At 41.0% G+C, this 22,538-nt stretch overlaps 4 protein-coding genes across 4 annotated transcripts in view; all 4 read right to left on the bottom strand.

The window, feature by feature from the left end:
- The window catches only part of LOC309354852 (vomeronasal type-2 receptor 26-like), a gene marked incomplete at both ends in the record, with an annotated part of 356,212 nt that overhangs the window by 80,725 nt on the left and 252,949 nt on the right, over window positions 1-22,538 (bottom strand). The gene's annotated exons all lie outside the window — the stretch shown is intronic.
- LOC309355548 (olfactory receptor 226-like) lies at window positions 6,061-6,990 on the bottom strand (the record flags this gene model as incomplete). Its single annotated transcript, XM_081886493.1, has 1 exon — window positions 6,061-6,990. One exon carries the CDS (start codon window positions 6,988-6,990, stop codon window positions 6,061-6,063), a length of 930 nt encoding a protein of 309 aa, XP_081742619.1.
- On the bottom strand, window positions 14,136-15,077 carry LOC309356105 (olfactory receptor 9S13-like; the record flags this gene model as incomplete). Its single annotated transcript, XM_081887284.1, has 1 exon — window positions 14,136-15,077. One exon carries the CDS (start codon window positions 15,075-15,077, stop codon window positions 14,136-14,138), a length of 942 nt encoding a protein of 313 aa, XP_081743410.1.
- Window positions 17,553-18,485, bottom strand: LOC309356106 (olfactory receptor 9S13-like; the record flags this gene model as incomplete). The annotated part of the gene is made up of 1 exon (XM_081887285.1): window positions 17,553-18,485. The coding sequence occupies one exon, from the start codon at window positions 18,483-18,485 to the stop codon at window positions 17,553-17,555; it is 933 nt and encodes a 310-aa protein (XP_081743411.1).

Here is a 22,538-nt window from a genome sequence, read left to right on the forward strand (position 1 = left end):
CCTGCCCCATCCTCTGCTGACATAGAAGCGGCACCGCCATCGATGCCAATTTTGCAGTGAGATATTGCCCCAAAGTGGTGCCAATGGTGGCGGTGCTTCTCTGCCACTAGAAAAGGAGGTGGAGCAGATGGACCACCTACAGGTATGCCACCTGGGGGGCTTCTGCCACCTGAAGCAGTAGCCTCACGTTCTTCATGGCTGGGCCAGCACTGTCTACAGTGAATAGATTTTGAAGGACTGTCAGAGGACATTGTCCTCTGCTTGAGAATTGTCCAGTCTAGATTAAAGATAAGGAACCAGAAAAAGGGAGATCGGGAACCTTGAAGATACCCAACAAAAGTTAGTAGCACCTGGTCAATAGTCTAATCCATCACAGAAATCACCTGATTTCTTCCCCTCTCTATTGAGATGTATTGCGTTTCTATTTAAATTCTTGTAGTTCTTTCTAAATGTGTGTCTATACATATAAAGTACCATATGAAATATTTCATTCTCTTTTTTGTGAATGGGAAGCCTCTTTTTTTGGCAATACATAATTGGTCATCCTACATTAAACATAGACTTATTTCAGATTAGATATACATAAGATGGTGCTGGATGTGACTCTTAATGTATAACTAATGACTCAAGTTTTTAATGAGTGTTGCTATCAAGTTGTTTACCAAAACTGATTCATAAATCCATGTTCACAAGCATGTAGGTTAAATTTTATAACTGTAAAAGAATATATATATATATATATATATATATATATATATATACACAGTATACTCATTAACAGCAACAGCAACTGGAGACAACACAATCATTTTGTCATGGTTAAAGAAATGAACACCCATAGTGGAACAGGAAAAGCCAATGCATTATTGCAACCCCAAATGGTGAGCATTAGACATTTTCAGTAGTACTGGGATTTCCCTTTGGTGCTGGTAATGGTCACTTCACTTATTTTGCAAACCTTTATTCAGAATGGTGACAGACTGCACCTTTTGGCCATTTTAACCCCACTTATTACAATTACCCTTCAATACATGCCAGCTGAGTTGTGCCCCTGTCTTTTGCCGTCATAAATTTGCCACCAAACATTTGTTAATCTTGAAGGTGCTTCAAGACTTTGTTGCAGGGCTAGCCTCAGGCAGAGCAGCCAATGGTGACTCTAATCCCCCTCAAGTAAATGTTCACGCTACCCAAGTAAGCTGGTCAAGGTTTTGGGGCATCTTGAAGCATTTGTCTCTCTCCCCAGCAGTAAAAATACAATAATGTTAGGTCGATGTTAGACGGCTCCCCTCCCCATACTTTAGTTAGTGGGTATTGCTGCATTTATCCATTTAATTCCAAACAAATCAGTATTTTAAATGTTATCTTCTTTCTCAGGACCTCACATTGTGCACTAACATCCTTAGTTTGTTTAGTTATTTACATTGCAAATGCCCTCTCCTACATCAGCAGTCAAACTGGAATGCATATACAAACAAGTCTATGCATATTTTAGGGATGCTTCCGAACTTTCTAGTGACATAATTACAAATTGGTTCACTTATATATTTTAATATGGCTGTTCAGTTCAATAATAGATGCCACACAGCATCTTAAAAAGCAGAGACATCACCTTGCTGACAAAGGCCTGTATAGTTGAAGCTATGTTTTTCCCAGCAGTGATGTATGGAAGTGAGAGCTGATCGCCAAAGAATTGATGCTTTTGAATTATGGTGCTGGAGGAGACTCTGCATGGACTGCAAGAAGATCAAACCTATCCATTCTGGAGGAAATCAGCCTTGAGTGATCACTGGAAGGACAGATCCTGAAGCTGAGGCTCTAATACTTGGCTACCTCATGAGAAGAGAAGACTCCCTGGAAAAGACCCTGATGTTGGGAAAGATTGAGGGCACATGGAGAAGGTGATGACAGAGGATGAGATGGCTGGACAGTGTTCTCAAAGCTACGAACATGAGTTTGACCAAACTGCGGGAGGCAGTGGAAGACAGAAGTGCCTGGCATGCTCTGGTCCATGGGGTCACGAAGAGTCGGACACGACTAAACAACTAAACAACAACAGATACCTCACATTTATATTTCATCATCTATCCACCCATTTAAAATATTGAATATAATACCTTTCCATTTTAATAAGTCAAGGGAAACTGATTAATAAACATTCTGCAATAAAATACTGATTTATCATAATCGTATATTGAATCAGATAGGACTTGATTCTAAATGGACATGCATAGGAAAAGTGGTCAGGCTGCAATCCTATACTCAATTAATTTGAAGTAAGTCACACCAAACTCAGGAGAACTTACATCTGATCTCAAACAACCTCACAGCTAAATAAGACAACCTTCTGATCAACATTTTAAAACTGAGTTATTAAAAAAGATAATGTCTAGCAACAGCAAAAAAGTCAATGCTACGAAAAATAAATTCAGCTGCATTTACTGATTTAACCTCACCAAAGTCAAATTGAAATTCTTCTAAATATAATCTTGAAACAACTGCATTTAAGCAAACAAACAAACTGCTTCCAAAAATTAATCGCATCTTCTTTTTTCCTAGTAAATTTACCACTTGGTGAATGGTTTTATATATTCACTCTTGTACTAATAAGTACACCTAGTTCTATTTCGTTGGTGAAAACTACTGATCTCAGAAAGCTGTCCTAAATGATACTAGCACACAAAACCCTTATTTTAAAATATACATAATTGGAACAGAACTGCAAACAAAACAAAACAACAGCAGTGCATTACTTCAAAACCAAATATTGTTTGTCATGCATAGAAAATGAAAAGTGTATCTTTAATCCAAATTACAAATTTGGATTACCATTTACAAATCATAAAAATGCACATGTGAAATAATGAAAAAAAATTGCAGATACTTGCAGATACTAATTTTGAGGTTTACCTACACAGGAGAGATGAAGAAACAATGGAAAGAATTCCTAGCTTCCCAAAACCTTGTTCAGACAAAAAGTTACAAGAAAATTGAAAAGAAAAATATAATCAAAAAGAGAAAATTATTTCTTCACTGATATACGGGCACTGCTGCTCATGATGAGTAGTGATGATGGTCACAAATGCAAAAGGGCAGAGGAGATCAATGCAGAAACTGCTATAGTCAGGCTGGGCTGAGAATCACACCATTGCTGAGTCTTTCAGAGATCTGTCCACAAAACAGCAATAGGAAGGTTTCTATTATGTTCCTTTGGCAGCCTTTTCCTTTCTCCTTCCCTTGAGTTGCTGCACTTGTTTAGGAACAAACTCCTAAAGAAAACTTGGAACAAACTACTAACACAAACCTCTCAGCGGGTGCCACGGTTGTAAAAGCCTCCTCCTCTGTCACCATCGGCTGCCCTGGAGATCAAACCTGGGTTCTGCAGATGCTCTACCACTGAGTCACAGCCCTTTCCTAACACCTTCATCTCGAAACTCTAATAATAAAGCCTTCTCCTATGTTGACACCATCTGTCTCATTTCTGATGGATGGGGGGCACCCAAAGGAAAGTTGAGAGCCATCCTCCTACTTGCTACGAAAGCATCCCAGTGACTCTGGGAAATGTTTTGCATGGACAGGCGGAATCCCCCAGATCCTGGGCGCCCCCCATCCAGGTTGTTAGGGCCCTGCTCAGTTGAGGAATGGACACATTCACATATGGACCTTGCTATGGTTTACTCGGTCACTGTATTCACAGAGAATTTGTTTGCGTGGACAGGCGGAGTCCCCAGATCCCGTCCCGCGTGGTCCCCCCATCCTGTGGAATAACGACTCAAGACAACGTGCTATGGGATTAAATTGGCCACAACTTTATTATATTTCAGATGTGGGTAGACCTTGGCTCAGGCATTGGGCGTTATCCCTTCCCAGTCCCCAGCCGGGGACCTAGGGAACATCAGAGTTATCCAGTGTGTGTGTGTGGGGGGGGGGGTTGGGCCAGCTCTGGAGAACATATGTTCAAGCAGAGATAGCCGCCCCCGTTACGCCACTGCCGCAGGGGAGAGCAATGACGACCTCTCGGCGTACGGTCAAAGCCTCCCTTCAGAAACCCCTTTAATGGGGAACCCTGGTATCGCTGCTGCAAAGAGGAAGATAGACTAAAAGATTCTGCCAAAGGCCTGATACCGTCAAAGTTATGACGTTTTGCTACGGGAAAGGCAAAACCTGCCAATGCAGGGGAATTCCTTTCCAGCCCTTTAACAGCGACCTTGACATAGCAGCGCCCGCATACCTGTGAAGAAAAGTTAACCTGCAAAATAAGACATTAACTGAGGGTGGGTAGGGTGGGAGAAGCTCTGGAGCCAAGTGAGGATTCCCAGGTAAGATCCTCCCTCTATTGTGTGGGCAGGTAATCCCTCCCCTACCTGGCCTGGTCTCCTTGGCAACGCTTCCCCCAGGCGGGATTGGACAACTGACTGAGGTAGGCGGAGACCTCCAGGTATCCCACCTGGGGAAGGCGAAGCCAAGCTTGTGTTGATGGAGCTGCTCCAGATCCAGGGGCTGTGAGCGTCCATGCAAAGGGCACCCCCCGTTTTATACGGGGAGCGGTCATTCTTCTAGAAAATGCGCTGACAATGCTCCTTGCTCATAGGATGCTATCATTCATGAAAGCAGGGATGAAGGAGGCCTGGGAGAGTCTTTTAGTCCTCCCAGACCTATGGATCTGATTTAGCCAATATCAGGGGCAGATAATTGAAGGAGGAGGAGAATGGCCGGGCAGAGTTCAGCTTAGCAAGGACTTACGACTGACATATAAAACTCCTGATGATATGTGGTGTGGTGGTTAGAGTGTTGGACTAGGACTTGGAAGAAAAGGGTTCAAATCCCTACTTAGTTATGAAGCTCACTGAATCAGTCTCTCAGACAAACTTACCACATATGATTGTTGTGAAAGTAAAATACAGAGGGGGAAGAACCATGTATACCAGCTTGATGCTTGAACAAGCGAAGAATCGACCTCCGCAGCCAATCCTTTAAGAAAATAGCTTTAATTATAAAGTACAGGCCTGAATCCAGCCTAGAGCAGGATAAGGTGCTTCCCATCACTAAAACATACTTATGGAAAAACAAAATGTAGGAGGAAGAGAGTGATGCAAACATATATAATGGGCGGCAGGATAACAGATACTGGGAAATGTTTTAAGCATGCAGCTTAAGATATTAGACCTCAAAACACTTGGTTTGAAATACAGCTGCATATCCAAAAACTTACCTAGTGTTGTTGCTGATTTCTGCATATTCTAGCTTGGAACTATATGGAATTAACAACAACAACAACAACAACAACAACAACAACAACAACAATTTACATTGGTTCTCAGCAATTTGTAGTGTTCATCTCAAATAAAATGCATATATTGCAGCTCCAAGAATTTATCACACCAGTTTTGTACAACTTTTTTTCCCATATGATACCAAAAGCATTTGTTTAACTCCCCCCCCCCCCCCGCCATGTTAATGCTTACTAGATATTTAGATGTAAGATTCTAGCGACTGCTGGGCAAGGTTGGTGTCACTCCCAACATTCAGGGGAAAAGAAGCCATATAGTCCTAGCTTATTTAAGAACAATCCTCTTCAAAAAAGCTTTTGGCTGATTAACATCTGATGCCCTTTAAAATGTGTTGTGGAATGGAGAAATATTGGTTTGTTGTTGTTCTTATTTTTACTATGTATTTTTTGGTTTTTATATTGTAATCTTATGTTTTGAACTGCCCTGAGATCTACGGATTAAGGGTGATATAAAAAAATAAATAAATACTAATTATTAGTATTTAGAAAATGCAGTAGACCCTCGGCTTACATTACCCTCGGGTAACGTAAACTTTGGGTAGCGAAAGCGGCAAACTCGGAAGTATATTTCCGTGTTTTGCCTCTAGCGCATGCACAGACGTGCTCTACACACTGCATGTCTGCACAGAAGCGGTGCTTCCAGTTGTGGCACCGCTTCAGGATACGGCCGGACCTCTGGACGGATTCTGTCCTCAACCAGAGGTACCACTGTATAAGTATTTGGAACTGTCTCAGTGTAGAAACATTTACCTACTTAGTACTTTGCCTTATGTTTAACGTTGAGAAGGTCCATGAACTGTTTTGCTGAGGGCATCCTTGAATTCCTGATTTCTCAAGCAGTAGATGACTGGATTGAAAAGTGGTGTGAGGACTGTGTAGACAACGGACACCATCTTGTTTGAGTTAAAGGAAGTGAGTGCTTTTGGGCGGGCATAGATGAAAAGGGAGGCAGCATAGAAAATGGTGACTACCAGAAGATGTGAGGCACAAGTGGAGAAGGCCTTTTGCTTCCCCTTGACTGAAGGGATGCGAAGTACGGTAGAGATGATGTAGAAGTAAGAGGCAATTGTCACAGAAAGGGGGCCCAGGAGAATGAGTAAAGCCAATAGGAAGTCAATGAGCTCAGCCAATGACATATCAGTACAGGCCAGGTTGAGAAGTGGAGAAACATCACAGAAGTAGTGGTTGATGGTGTTAGGTCCGCAGTAGCTCAGCCGTGAGATGAAGAAGACCTTCCCCATGGCAATAAAAAAGCCACTCAACCACGATCCGGCTGCTAGACGAACACAGAGGTCTTGACTCATAATGGCTGGATAGCGCAATGGGTTGCAGATGGCAACATAACGGTCATAGGCCATAACAGCTAAGAGGACACACTCAGTACATGCCAAAGCCAGGAAGAAGTACAGCTGAGCCATGCAACCTATAAAAGAGATTTCTCTTTTCTCTGCCACAAAGCCAGCAAGCATTTTGGGAACCGTGACGGAGACATACCAGATCTCCAGGAAAGAAAGATTACTCAGGAAGAGATACATAGGCTTATGAAGATTGATGTTCATCCAGATTAAGCCAATGATCACCACATTCTCCGTTATTGTCAGTGTGTAGATAATTAGAAAAAGCGTAAATAGTGACATCTGCAATTCAGGGTCTCCAGGAAAACCTACTAGGATAAATGTATGTGTCCTGTTCTCCCATTTCATCCTCAATAATATGTTGTTGCTGTTTAGAGCTGTAATAATATTCAAAGTTCAGATTTCACAAGTTTATAGATACATATTATTCAGCACCAAATCACATTCAAAATTAATAGATAAATCAGCATCTTGTCATATCATATTTCTTAATCTGCTAAAATCCCATTGTCTATAAAGATTTACCAGACTGAGTCAGAAAACCATGGCACAGTTCTGCATCTGCAGAGATCCCAACACATATTATAATTTCAATAAGGATTATGAGCATGAAAGAAGCCATTGGTTTCTCTGAAGGTATGGTGATAGTCTTGATCATTTTAACTTCTGAGGGAAGAAAATGCTTGACAGCATGTTCAGAAATAACCCAGATTTTTTGATGTGTGTGAAAGGTATTATTCGCTAAAGAAACACCACACAGGACCTTGGGACCAAAGGATTTATGTGGAGAGAGCTAGAGAGTGAAAAAGCTTAGTGGCACTGGTAAATCATTTTGGAAGAAGGGGATTGTAAGAGACAAGGTACAGCAACATAACCTTCCCTTTTTAAGACCTACAGCTCATCATAGGGGTGTAACTTGGAAGAAGCCATAGCACAGTTATAGAACACATGCTCTGTATGCAAAAGTTCCCAGCTTCAGTCTCTGGTGCAGGACTCATAAATGATTCCTGCTTCAAATCTTAAGAGAGCTGCTAGTCAGTACTGACAACATTTCACTAGATGGACTTCCTTCCTTCCTTCCTTCCTTACTTATTTGAGACCATCAAAATGGTGACAATGTGCCACATAGACCTATGTTTCTAAGTAATGTTAGCTTTAGATAAGCAATGCTAAATACACCGAGTGCTGTTCTTATTCAGTTTTAGGAATTGGGTTCATCCATTTAATTACAATGAGTGGATGACATGGGTGACAGGTTTCTCTGCCTTTGATTTATTTATGGGGAGGCGAAAGAGGGGGCATACTTACATTTTTTCCAGGGGAAGGAGGCAATTCTGATCTGCTTAAAAACATTATAACAAATAATGGAAAAGCATTACCTTGTTCTTTGTCCACAGTACAGGTGGAAGTATGCAGAGTGAAAAATGCTCTGTACAGAGTGTAATCTGAGCAAGCCAGTCAGGCAGAAAGCCAGCAACTGCAGCCACTGCCTGGCTGTATAACTGCTGGGATAGCCAGATACTGAACTAGCTAGATAGGACCTCCCTGGACCACACGTGCAAGCACATGCACAAGTGCACACACACACACAAACAAACAAAAAGGAGGGAAGAAAAAATCTGAAAGAACCACTCAACTTGTTACAACATATGGCTAACTAAAATGCTGCTTTCTGTACATAATTGAGACAATTTGTGCAATTTTTGCCTCATTTCTCTGAAGTTGGAAAAATGTTCTTAAGATAATTCTCCCCATGAAAATGAGATTCAAAGGCATGGGTAGGTGAGAAGACATTTCACAACAGTGGCCTTGCATTACCAAAATCCCATTTGCTCAGATTTCTAAAATTCTAAAACAAATGTTATACATCAATTATCTACTTTCATGCACATCTCCTTTTTTTAAAGAACAATTCACATAGATTCATGGTGTAAAGTGTTAGCTGATATAAAAAAGGCAGTCATTTGATTGTTCTGCATTGCAAAGATTTGGCATCGTTATTGACAAAGTTTACTTACATAGCAGTACATCCACAGGATAACTTGTTAGTTTCCACCCCCAAATATATATACATATATTTGTAAAGGCAAACAATGTGAGTCTTTTTGTGGTTGTGCCAAAGCTGTAGAGAAGAAAAGTCTCTCTGGGTGTCTTTGCAGGCTTTCGATTACTGGTCTGCTGCATGTGAAGGAAAGATGGAACATAATGCATAGAGACTCATGCTAGATGTGTGAGGTAATACTGTTTCTTCTGCAACCCAAGATCAGTCAGTCATAAAATGTTTGGGGAGTTTGCTTGAATTTCCTCTGACCCTCTCCTTTTTTTTCTTGTTCCCTTGGGTCATAGCAGCTGGAACATAATCATCAACTCTACTACTGAATCACATGTATTAGCACAGTTCAGCTCAAATTTGTCAGTCTTTAATGCTTGAAGTTAACCATTATAGTAGGCATAGTCTATTCATATTCCCACAAATACAGCCTTGCTCAAAGTGATTCACATTTAAAAAGAATAAATGCAGTAGTAATATTGATAAATAATAAGTATGTAAAAAAAAACACAAGTGAGAATAAAGCTTGCCAATATGCCTAGTAAAAATATCCAATAACATCACATCCAAAAGTAGCCACAAAAGTTCTTCTGGAAACGGCCCCCTTTTGGTTAAATACTGCAATGTGCTTACATGTTTCTGAACTTTAACCCTTTGCTCTGTGTGCATATTGAAGGGTGAAAGGAGGGTGGTTTACCCAAAGCTCTGCCAGTTAGCAATCAAAAGCCATATCACTCAAACCTTGTACCATTTCTTGACATCTAAAGCAGCTCTTATTAAATGTTGGTATAATATCTGCTCACCTGGGGCTCGGGGTGGGGGTGGGCATTTGCTGCACACCATGGCCATGGTTGGTCCAGGGAGCCCACCAATTTCCGGTGCAGATAGCGGTGGGTAGCCACCTGCAGCAGCCCACTACCAGCCATGCTGAACCTTCCAGATGTGGGCAGACATCACCCATGAGACCAATCAGGGGCAAGGATATGAGGGTTGTGCCCAGCCCACCTCTGGTGTACATAGGGGGATGACTAGGTACAGGCCACCTTCTTTGTTGCCTTTGCAGGAATTTTCCACCCACCCATCCAGGTTGTTAGGGCCCTGCTCAGTAGAGGAATGGACACATTCACATATGGACCTTGCTATGGTTTACTCGGTCACTGTATTCACAGAGAATTTGTTTGCGTGGACAGGCAGAATCCCCAGATCCCGTGCGGTCCCCCCGTCATGTGGAATAATGACTCAAGACAATGTGCTATGGGATTAAATTGGCCACAACTTTATTAAATTACAAATGTGGGTAGACCTTGGCTCAGGCATTGGGCGTTCTCCCTCCCCAGTCCCCAGCTGGGGACCTAGGGAGCATCAGGGTTATCCAGTGTGTGGGGGGGGGATGGGCCGGCTCTGGAGAACATATGTTCAAGCAGAGATAGCCGCCCCCGTAACGCCGCCGCCGCAGGGGAGAGCAATGACGACCTTTTGGCATACGGTCAAAGCCTCCCTTCAGAAAATCCCTTTAACGGGGAACCCTGGTATCGCTGCCGCAAAGAGGAAGATGGACAAAAGGATTCCGCCCAAGGCCTGATACCACCAAAGTTGTGACGTTTTGCTACGGGAAAGGCGAAACCTGCCAATGCAGGGAAATTCCTTTCCGGCCCTTTAACAGCGACCTTAACGTAGCAGCGCCCGCATACCTGTGAAGAAAAGTTAACCTGCAAAACCTGTGAAGAAAAGTTAACCTGCAAAATAAGACATTAACTGAGGGTGGGTAGGGTGGGAGAAGCTCTGGAGCCAAGTGAAGATTCCCAGGTAAGATCCTCCCTCTATTGTGTGGGCAGGTAATCCCTCCCCTACCTGGCCTGGTCTCTTTGGCAACGCTTCCCCCAGGTGGGATTGGACAACTGACTGAGGTAGGTGGAGACCTCCAGGCGTCCCACCTGAGGGAAGGCAAAGCCAAGCCTATGCTGTTGGAGCCGCTCCAGACCTAGGGGCTGTACGTGTCCACGCAAAGGGCGCCCCCCGTTTTAAGCGGGGAGCGGTCATTCCAGCCCTTTCACCTGGGTGACTTTTAGACAGAGGTGTCAGGGACCCCTGGCAATACAATTAGGCTTTCATGTTTTACAAGGCAAAGTAGGACAATTTTGCTGGTCCCAGGCTCTCCATCCTTCTCATCTGGACCTTGTGTCATATATCTGATCCTGAACGTACAAGATTTTGATAATTGAATAATAATATAACTCTAGACAATGGGGCATAGTCTAGCATAGCATTTGATGTGACAAAGTACCAGGGAGATCAGGGTTAGAATTCTTGCTCCATAATGAAACTTTGTCAGTGACCTTCAGTCAGTAACAATATCTCAGGTGGTTCTAGATGACCCATTCATTAAGCATTCATTCTTATTTGTTTGCAGGGAACTTAGATGTTGACTATTTATTAATCCTTCATTCTGATTTGTGGCAGGGGGTGGGTGGCAAGTTAGATCATGTTACACCAGGTGCGGTCCGACACTTACCTGTGCATTTTGCATCACTTTCCCTATCATAAATGCTGATTTTGTATGGAAGTGGGTTGTTCAAGTCAATAGTAATTGTGTAATCTGAATGTGTTGGTATAGAATTGAAACCTGCCTGAAAATAAAGACATCCTGGAAGCATTCTGAGGCAACTACCTCATAGTGTTGCTGTCCTGGCTGTTTTGTTGCTGTTGCTGTTGTGGGCATAGAATAAAATGTATGCCATTTTATAGCACTTGAAGTGAAAGCGTTCTACTTTAAGTGTTCAACAACATTTGAGAGAATTGCAAGGGAATATATGAAGCTGTGTTTTTACCAAGTCAGGCCTTTATTGGTCCATCTGGTTCAGTATTATCTACACTGTCAGGCAGCAGTTCTTCGGGATTTTGGCCCTACCTGGAAATACCAGGGATTCATTCTGGAACTTTATGAGCACAAAACAAGTGCACTACCACTGAGCTATGACCAAGACTTGGAAGTTTTAGGCAAATAATTTTAGGTTATGGTTGTAAGAAATCATCGTTAGCAGCAACCAAAGAAATATCACCAGTTTAACCCAATTGTGTTTTTATTCCAGCATCCCTCCCAATTCCTTGACTGCTTTGCTTAAGCAAAAACCTCTAAATTTGAACTGAATTTCACTTTAAATTAACCTTGACAATTCTTACACTAAATATGCAACCTGAAGCAGAGAATCAGAGAACACCTGACTGTCCAACATCTAATGATTAGTCAGTTAGTTAAAATAATTCATAAACTACCACCATTCAACACTATTGTGGCAGTTCACAAAAAGGAAAGAAAAACAAAATACAAAATGAAATCAATAAGAATATATTCAATCCATCTGTAAAACGGACACAAACAATATCCAACAATGCAACTGTGAAAAGAAAAACCCTAGTTGATTAAAAATGTCTTAGGGAGGTTGTTGAAAGAACAAATTGTATGTACCGCCCTAATTTCAAGCAGATAGTGCATTCCAGTGTGTGGGTGCCGCCACAATAAAAGCTCTGCTCTAGGTAAGCATTCGATAAACGTCGAGGGTGTGTACTGGGGCACTACTGATGCATTAACCCTACAAGAAATAGGCTCCAAAGACTAGAAGAACAATGGAGCAATTCTGTCTTCAAAAGAGAGCAATACTGACCATTTAGAAAACTAGCAAACATGGAGACAACTTGAATTGTGCTTATCTAAAGGAAAAGCAATTGAGGAAACCAGTAGAAAATTTGGCAAGATGAACAGTATTGGCGACAAATCTTGGAAGGCTTGATTGCTTTGGTCAGAGTCCTTGGCATGCAAAACTTGGCATTTCGTGGTACAACTGAAAAGTTGTACTGTGCTAGCAATCAGGATTTTTTGAAGTTTGAAGAATATTTAGCTCTTATTTCTCCTATCATGAGCACTTGACCTGAATAAATTGGTGACCAAATTTGCAAAGGAAAAGGTATGCAAATGGAGATTTGCCTGAAACTTAAACTTTTAAGAGACTTAAATTTTAACATCACACTTCACAAGATTATTCAAAATATTTCGTTTGCTAAAATATTTTATTTTGTTTTTGAGAAAGATAATCAAAAAATTGATGTATTATTCTTTTTTTCTAGATTCAGGTAGGTAGCAGTGTTGGTCTGACACAACACACACACACACACACACACACACACACACACACAAAATGTCCAGTAGAACCTTAGAGACGAACTAAGTTTGTTCTTGGTATAAGCTTTTGTGTGCATGCACACTTCTTCAGATGCGGTGAAACAGAAGTTGCCAGACCCTTATATATAGTGGGAGGGTGGGGTTTTTCTCAGGAGGGTAGTGAGTCAAACACCCATATCATAGTACCCTCCTGGAAAAAAACCCACTCCACCCCTCCACTATATATAAGGGTCTGGTGACTACTGTTTCAGTGTATCTGAAGAAGTGTACATGCACACGAAAGCTTATACCAAAGACAAACTTAGCTGGTCTCTAAGGTGCTACTGGACAATTTTTTTTATTTCTTTTTATATTTCATTTTTCTATAAAACATCTGTTTTTAAAAATAAAAGTTAGCAATTTTGGGTGTGGGAGGTGCCTTGCCTAGGGTGCAAAATAATAATAATAATAATAATAATAATAATAATAATAATAATAATAATAATAATAATGATAATAATAATAATAATAAAAATTTTTATTTATATCCCACCCTCCCCAGCCGAAGCTGGGCTCAGGGCAGCTAACAACAGTCAAAATAGTTCAACATTCTAAAAACATTCATTATAAAATTAATTAAAATCAAATTAATGGCAACCATCAAGCAAAATCCTGTGCAGGTTGCCAGAGGAGGGGGTCAGGCTGCGCCCTGACCAAAGGCCTGGTGGAACAGCTCTGTCTTGCAGGCCCCGTGGAAAGATGTCAGGTCCCGCAGAGCCCTAGTCTCTTGTGACAGAGCGTTCCACCAGATTGGAGCCGCGGCCGAGAAAGCCCTGGTTCTAGTTGAGACCAGCCTAACCTCTCTGTGGCCTGGGATCTTTAGGGATCTTTAGGATGTTTTTATTTGCAGACCGTAAATTTCTCTGCGGTCCCGTAGGTACGAGGGTCCTAGGCCATATAGGGCTTTAAAGGTTAAAACCAGCACCTTGAACCTGAAAATAACCCAGCACTGCCACTGTTTACACCAGACTTGAGTTCACTCAGCTTCCACTCAACCAGCTAGGATGAGCAACTTATGCTGGTGTATGTTCAGAACAGTTCAGTACTGGCTAAGGCATCAGTTAGCTAGCTGAGCCAGAGATTCATGTTTATCATCCCAGTGGTTCTTGCCATAGGATTTTTCCCTGGGTTAAACAGAATATTGAGAGTTCTGATTACAAATGTAGATTTTCTTCTGGTTTGGCTTGGCTTATGGGATTTAACACCCCCATAAGGTTTTGTCAGATTTTATCTGTTCATTGAAAAGAGCCTCTTTTTCCCCAGAGTCCTTTTTAGAGCTGCTTTGACATCTTTGTTCCTAAGGCTGTAGATGAGGGGATTTAGCATTGGAATGACAAGAGTGTAAAACACAGAGACAATTTTGCTTTGAGCTGGGGAGGACATGGCTGCAGGCTGAGCATAAATAAAGAAGACTGTCCCATAAAAGATGGTCACTGCTGTTATGTGAGAGGCACAGGTAGAAAATGCTTTTCTCCTGCCCTCTGCAGATTGAATCTTGAGAATGGTGGAGAGAATGTAAGTGTAGGAGGTGAATATCACCACTGTGGTGATGGCAATGATAACGTTGCAGAGGGAGAACATCACAGCTTCATTGAGATATGTGTATGTAGTGGCAGCGTTCATGACAGCAGGCACATCACAGAAGAAGTGGTTGATTTTGCTGAGGTTGCAGAATCTCAAATGGAAAGAGACACTTGTCTGAATCACTCCGTTTGTACAACCGCAAGCATAGGAAGTGGCCACCAGACGATGGCAAGACTTCTTGGACATCTTAGTTGGATAGAGGAGTGGGTAGCAAATGGCCATGAAGCGGTCATATGCCATGACTGCTAAAAGAAACCCTTCTGTAGTAACAAAGATGGTGAAGAGCATCAACTGGGCCACACAGCCCTCATAAGAGATGATGTTCTTCTCCTCGAAAAAATTCACTAGAGCTTTAGGAGCAATGGCGGAGGAATAGCAGAGGTCCAGGAAAGACAAGTTTTTGAGAAAGTAGTACATAGGGGTGTGGAGTTGAGGGTCAGCACTTATGACAGCAATCATACCACCATTCCCCATCACTGTGGTGATGTACAGCACCAGAAAAGTGATGAAAAATGTTACTTGCAGCTCTGGGAGATCTCTGAACCCCACCAGGATGAACTCAGAGGCTGTGCTGCAGTTGTCCATGATAGGTTCCTGAAATAAATTAAAACATTTAAATGATACACAGCAAACATCCCTTGTTAGTTGGCTGCTCGGAAACATTTGGCCAGCCACTGTTAGTAATAAGTTCATCAAATCATTCTGATGTGGTTGAATTATATTTTCCTTTGTGCTGTCTACATTTATTTTTCTCTTTTTGACAATTTAATTTTTATGCCTTCCTTTTACATCACTATTGATATATCTCCATCACTTAGGGAAAGAAAAAGAGAGAAAGAGAGGGGGGGTTCTTTTCTCATTAGAGCTTGTCATGGTGCTCTCTAGATGTTGTTGGCTGGGGCTGATGGGAGTTTGGGAAGGGAGTGTCAGACAACATATGGAAGACACCAGTTTGGCTAGGTCTTAAATTTGCTTGTGTCGCCTTAACATCTGAAGGGAGGATATGGTTCCAGCTCCCAAAAATGTCTTTCTTGATCCTTACATCTTCTTATTTCACCCAGGCATCTTCTACCCAAATATTGAGCCTAACACCATGTTTAATTTATTTCCATGTTAAATTATTCGGGTTGCTTCAGTTTTATTCCTATAGGCAGCAATCCTATACACAGGCACCTGAAATTAAATGTGGTTGGACCCTGTGGGGCTTACTTCTGAGAAGACATGCATAGGATTGCTCTGTTGGCCATTAGGCATAACCAGAATAAAATGCACGGTACTGACAACATACCAGTTAGTCATTTCTTTGAACCCAGAACATGTTCTATCTCTACAACACAAATAATAGCTTGGAACAATTAGCATTGAAAGGGTGCTTGGAACAATTAGCATTGAAAGGGTGGAAGAAAATAGGGAATCTTTATAAAGGTACGCGGGTGGCGCTGTGGGTAAAACCGCAGTGCCTAGGACTTGCCGATCGCATGGTCGGCGGTTCGAATCCCCATGGTGGGGTGAGCTCCCATCGTTCAGTCCCAGCTCCTGCCCACCTAGCAGTTCGAAAGCACCCTTAAGTGCAAGTAGATAAATAGGTACCGCTTTATAGCGGGAAGGTAAACGGTGTTTCCGTGTGCTGCGCTGGTGCTGGCTAGCCAGAGCAGCTTCGTCACGCTGGCCACGTGACCCGGAAGTGTCTGCGGACAGCTCTGGGTCCCGGCCTCTAGAGTGAGATGAGCACAGAACCCTAGAGTCTGTCAAGACTGGCCCGTACGGGGCCATGGCCATTGTGGTAAAACTGATGTAAAGATTAAGGGGGAGAAAACCCTACATTTTTTGCAACAAAATAAAAGACTTCTTTTATTCAGTGAAGCTTGCACCCAGATAAATGGGGTTAGGTTTACAGTCTGAACTGGAAAAAACAACAACAGATTTCAGAAAAGCCAAATCTCTGCATCAAACTCATTAAATAAGTCAGCAGCCCCACCTGCTTTTGCAGAGTTGTCAAAATGTGAAATGATAAAACTTACCCAAGAGGTGGATGGGGTAGGCAGAAAGTCCAACCCCATCAAGTTGTTCTGCAAGAAAGCCTCAACAGTAGAATTTGAAAGAATTTATAATAAATGAAGTCTTACAGACCTGAGGGTTAATTTATTCCCCACAGTGTCATAAAGTTAACTGCTTGAGAGCAATTAAACGTACATGGTGTATGTTGTGGATATATGTATATACCTACATATTATATATGTTGAATGCATCATGTTTGAACAAAATAAATTTTAGTATCCCTATTCAGATATTATTGACTTCAGATTTAACATTCTGTTACACACACACACACACACACACACACACACACACACATATATAAGTTAGGTGCCAGATTAAAGACTAAGCCTCAAAGGATACTGTTTTAGGCATATCCAATAAATGCATTGACCTTAGATCTTTCTTTGTCCCAGATTTTTAAGACACAATTAAATTGTTGAATTACAGGGCAATCTGAGCAATTCTACTCAGAAGTAAGCCCCTATTAGTTTACTTCCCTCCCTCCCAAAGTAATTGTGACTAACATTTTTCGAGCAAATGGGCACATTGTCCTCTGAAAGGCTTTCTTCTGTTGGTGCCAAGCAGCAGCCTATAAATAGAAGCAGGCCACAACAGCATTTATTTATTTATTTATTTATTTATTTTTATTGAGTGTGTTTGCACTAAAAGGTGCGGGGAAGGCAAAGGAAAATGGTTTTTAGAAACCTGCTTCTTTAGTTATATGCATATATTGACTTCACTGTGTGTCTAGGTTGGCAAACTTTCTTGAGTGTTGCATTGGATTGGTTTCCTTGATATATTTGGCATGGATTCATTTGAACTGCTTTCTTGTGTCATGTGCTTTGCATGTAATTGGAGCTCTTCTTGTCAAGCAGGAAAAATCCAAATTTTCCTTCAGATTGGTAGTCTTATAATATAGCGGGCCAAACTAGGGGTCCTATACATTCTTACATTGGAATAAGTCCCATTGTGCTCAGTAAAATTTACTTATTGAGTAGACACACAGCTAAAAACTCTGTATCAACAGACAAAGCCTTTCCTTTTGAGTTGCCTGATCAGAGCCTGTTTGACCTCCTTGTTCCTTAGGCTATAGATGATCGGATTTAACATTGGAATGACAACTGTGTAGAAAACTGACACCACTTTTCCTTGATTTGGAGAGGACATGGCCCCAGGTTGGGCATACATAAAGAAGACTGTCCCAAAGAATAAGCTTACTGCCATCAAATGGGAAGTGCAAGTTGAGAAAGCTTTGTGTCTCCCTTTGCCAGACGGTATGTGCAAGATGGTAGTAACAATGTAAATGTAAGATACTAGGACAATTATGGCTGTGCTTACAATGATGAGACCACAGACTACAAGGAGCACCATTTCATTCACAAATGTGTCTGAACAGGAGGCCTTCATGACCGCTGGGACATCACAAAAGAAGTGGTTTACATGAGTTGGGCCACAAAATGCCAAACTAAATGTAAACCCGGTTTGGGTGCAGCAGTTGACACAACCAAAGAAGTAAGAGATGCACACAAGACACATACACCTCTTCTTGGACATAATGGTATGGTAGAGAAGTGGGCTACAGACAGCAATGAATCGATCATATGCCATCACAGCCAGGAAAAAGGCCTCTGTGGTTCCAAAGAGAGAGAAGAAGAACATCTGGGTTGCACATCCATTGTAGGAAATGGCCATGTCCCCTGTTGCAAAGCTCACCATGGCTTTGGGAGTGATGACTGAAGAGTAGCAAATATCCAAGAAGGACAGGTTCTTTAGAAAGTAGTACATAGGAGTATGGAGTTTAGAATCGGAACTGGTGATTAAGATCATACCAGCATTTCCCACCAGAGTGATGGTGTACATCAGCAAAAAAAGTAATAAGAAAACTATTTGCATTTGTGGCTGACCCTTAAAGCTCACCAATATAAATTCAGTGACCTCAGTATGGTTTCCCATAGCTTAGTTATTACAAGGTGGAAAGTCAGGGGAAAATGTCTTCAAATATCCTTGTATTTGTATTTGCAAACTTCAGAAATTAGAGCTTGAGTATGCAATCCTCACAGTGTGGATTCCAAAGGCATAGGAGCACTCTACTGCTACTTTGCAACAGAAATATAGCTGCTTTGTAAAATTATAGTAACAGAAACCTGAATGGGAATACAAAGGAAGAGAGGGAGAGAGAGAGATTACACAACAGTGGTTCCTAAAGGAGGTGGTAGTACTGCCCCTTGTGGGGGATTCCCTATATTAGCACTAAAAGCCAAGGGGTGACAGGTGGATGCTGGAGGTGTAAATGACTATCAAACTTTGAAAAGGTGGTATCACTGGTATCACTGGATCAAGTTGAATAATGTTGTTGAATTAATTAAACTAAATAGTTTTAATTTGATTGTTTTTTAAAAAAAGAAAGCAAGAAAAGTGACTTAAAGAGAATGCATCATTGGGCTAACAACAACAAATACACACCGGTCTTAACTAGATTTTGAATAAATGTGAAATTAATTGTTACTGCTTTGATTTTATTATATTATCATCTTCTTTAATGGATCATGGAAACCACAGTTCTGAATGATGATTTTCGTAGGGTATGGTGTATGAGTTTATGGAACCAATGAGGTAGTGGCCCAAAATCATCCAGGAACCACTGGATTGCATCTTACTGACATTTTAGTGAAGCTTAAGTACCTCAGAACAAACAAGGTGGAAGGAATTCTCATAACAAGTATTGATTCATGATTAAGCAATTACAATAATCAACAAAGCTCCACAATCCAGAAACTATTAGGAGTTTTTAAGTTCTAAAGACATCAATAAAAGTAAGTAATGAGATGGTGATAATGATAATTAATCCAGCAATGTCATACAGCTGATTGGAAAACTTCCATCACTGGAATGGGGAGTGAATAATTTTTCAATGAGTTTCTGCTCTCCTGCAGCCTCTTATTTTACTATATCTACCTGATGCTCTGGAACATATTTATTGGTGTGTGGGATGCAGGGAGAGGGGAGAATCACAAAAAAAAATATATAATTGCTTCCCATTCCGTTGATGGATGTCTTGTAGTCAGTTGAGTCACACCATTGGATTAAATCGTCATCAGGATGAATACAGTGTCTAATGGTGATTTTGAGTCTTAGTACACACTAAAACAAAGATAATGCCCTGTGAATGACTAGCCAGTTGTCTAACAAAAAAGACCAAAAGGGAAAACATAGAAAATGAAAAGTTCAATATGTATCAGTACAATAAACATCCATGGAAACCTCTGCTGATTGCCTGATATTAAAACATATATGAGGAGGGGAAAGCCAAATAGAGGATCAATTCAAATTTTGAGAAGTTGCTTGAAATAAGCATGTAGTTACATGAATTAATAGAAAAAGGACATAAACAAGCAAGGGATGTAATTGAGCTTTGCCCACAAATGTCCATCAAACAGTCTCTTATGCCTGAGTTGCTTCTACTTCTACTTCTGCTTTGCTTTTTTAAAAAAGTAAACTCCCCCCTGATTCTCTCAACAGAGAGGGTTGTGGGTTTTTTAGGCTGATTGACTTGCCAAATTATTTTCAAAAACGCATTCATTGCAAGTAATACACACACACACACACACACACATTACTGGCATCTGAATAGTGGAGATGGACACCTGACTTTAATAACTGAGTTAGAACATTGGTTCATGTAACTCAGTATTGTCTACACTCCAGGGTTTGGGGCAAGGGATATTCTCAGGCCTATGAGGAGATGCTGGTGATAGCCTAGGCATGCTTTACCACTGAACCACTGTGGCAACATGAGAGACTGTCTTGTGAAGAAGAAATGTGAGGGATGAAAAAATGTATGCATGTATTATTAGTTAATAAAAACAGATTACACTATATGTAAAAATGAATAAATCTGAGGTTTTCTTATTGATCTCAGCTCACCATCATCATCAAAATGCTCCAATTCCTTATGTACAACTCTTACCTTGTCAAGTTTGTTGTTGTTTCACCTTGCTTTGATATTTCTTACAATATGAAGTGTTTCTGATTACATTACAAGGTCAAGCTGATTTGCAGTTACTTCCTTTAAAGTGTGAAAATGTTCACTTAGTTGCAGAGATAAGCAACCTACTGCTTGAAAATCTGGTCCTTCTAAGGAAACAACCATTGAAAGTTTTTCCCATAGTGTGGCAGCATTTTATGGTGTCCCAGTAACCTGCTTCTTAAATATTTTGGATCATTTTCCCCTGAACTAATTGAGCTTTCAAGGACCTAGTGCCCTCCTCTCTCTTCCATCGGAGCAATGTGCCATGTTCCTCTCCTACCACAGAAGATATTACATTCTCCATTGGGTCAGATTTTGAATCAAAATGAAATGAAAACATTAGCTTTTGTTCTGTTTCACTTAAAACTATATATCGGCACCTACCTCTGAAACAAGCGAGTCACGACAATGTTCTTTCTGTGTTCAGTGTTAATGCATGTGTAAATAGTCCCATAACACTTGGGGAACAATTGCTTGCATAGTCAAGCTCAATCTCTTGAGAACCACTAAGCTTCAAGATGCAAGAGCTCCTAGTGGGACTAGCTTCCAGATGTGCTCTGTTTTGTAAGATTAAAACATACCACAATTTAAGAGATACTTCAACAGATGGGGGAGGAATGAGTTTTAAGTGGATTTATACATGGTTTTTAGAAGTCCTGATGTAACTGAGCTTTGTCCACAAATGTCCATCAAACACCCTCATATGCCTGAGCTGCTTCTACTTCTGCTTTGCTTTGCTTTTTTAAAAACTAAACTCCCCCCGATTCTCTCAATAGAAAGGGTTTTTATTTTTTTAAGGCTGATTAACATGCAAAATTATTTCCAAAAACACATTCATTGCAAGTATAATACATATCTAAAGTACTATATTTCTGCAACATGATTTTAAAAAGTATTAATAAAGTTACATGCATTGTGGTATGTACTGATATATTAGGAAATGTGTACTCTTTATGTACTGATATATTAGGAAATGTGGAGTGTATTATGCATATGCTATTATATGAATAATAATTCAAAATTCAGTTCAAAAGGCAATAAGAACAGAACAGGGAAATGAACAAATTGAAGCATTTATTATTCATGGTCAGCAACTCTGGACATCCCTGACTCTTGGTTATGCTGGCTGGGGATAATGGGAGTTGCAGTCCAACAACATCTAGAAGGTTGCACGTTGGCAATCTCTGACATATGAAGATGCTAGCTTAACAATGTATTACTAACAAGTTGAGGTAGCCTAATCAACACTAAAGACAGAAAGTGTGTTAAACAGTGTAAAAGCTTTCATGTTTAGCCTGTGTATCTATATTTACAGATAAACATACTTGCCCCACACTCACAGAGAGTTGCTGGAAGACACCATCACATTGCCTGGGCAACCAATGAACTATTTCTGGGCTCTGTAGCATGGCTCAGACACATTCCCAGCACACACACACACACACACACACACACACACGCCTGCTACACAATACAGAAAGATTGCAGTGTCAGAAAAGAAAAGAAAATGTTGCTGGAAGAAAAAGAGGTGTCCCACAAAGCAACTTTGTCACCCTTAAAATTTGACTCATATTCAACTATCTATGTTATTGTTGGAGCCGTCTCAGTTGGGTTGAGGCCATTTGTCAGTTACGCTCCTTCACTGACAGGGAAGGAGGACGATAACATAGAGAGAGAGAGCAGTGAAGAATGGAATACAGGGGGGAGGGAGAAGCAGCAGAGAACAGCAGTAACTTGATCTCTGAGCACAGAGATACAGTGGTACCTCGGGTTACACACGCTTCAGTTTACAGACGCTTCAGGTTACAGACTCCGCTAACCCAGAAATAGTACCTCAGGTTAAGAACTTTGCTTCAGGATGAAAACAGAAATCATGCGGCAGCGGTGTGGCAGCAGTAGGAGGCCTCATTAGCTAAACGGACCTCCAGAATGAATTAAGTTCTTAACCTGAGGTACCACTGTAATGGAAGGGAGAGCCA

The sequence above is a fragment of the Podarcis melisellensis genome (assembly GCF_964234715.1).
Source record: "Podarcis melisellensis genome assembly, chromosome: 13".
In the NCBI taxonomy this organism is placed as follows: Eukaryota; Metazoa; Chordata; class Lepidosauria; order Squamata; family Lacertidae; genus Podarcis; species Podarcis melisellensis.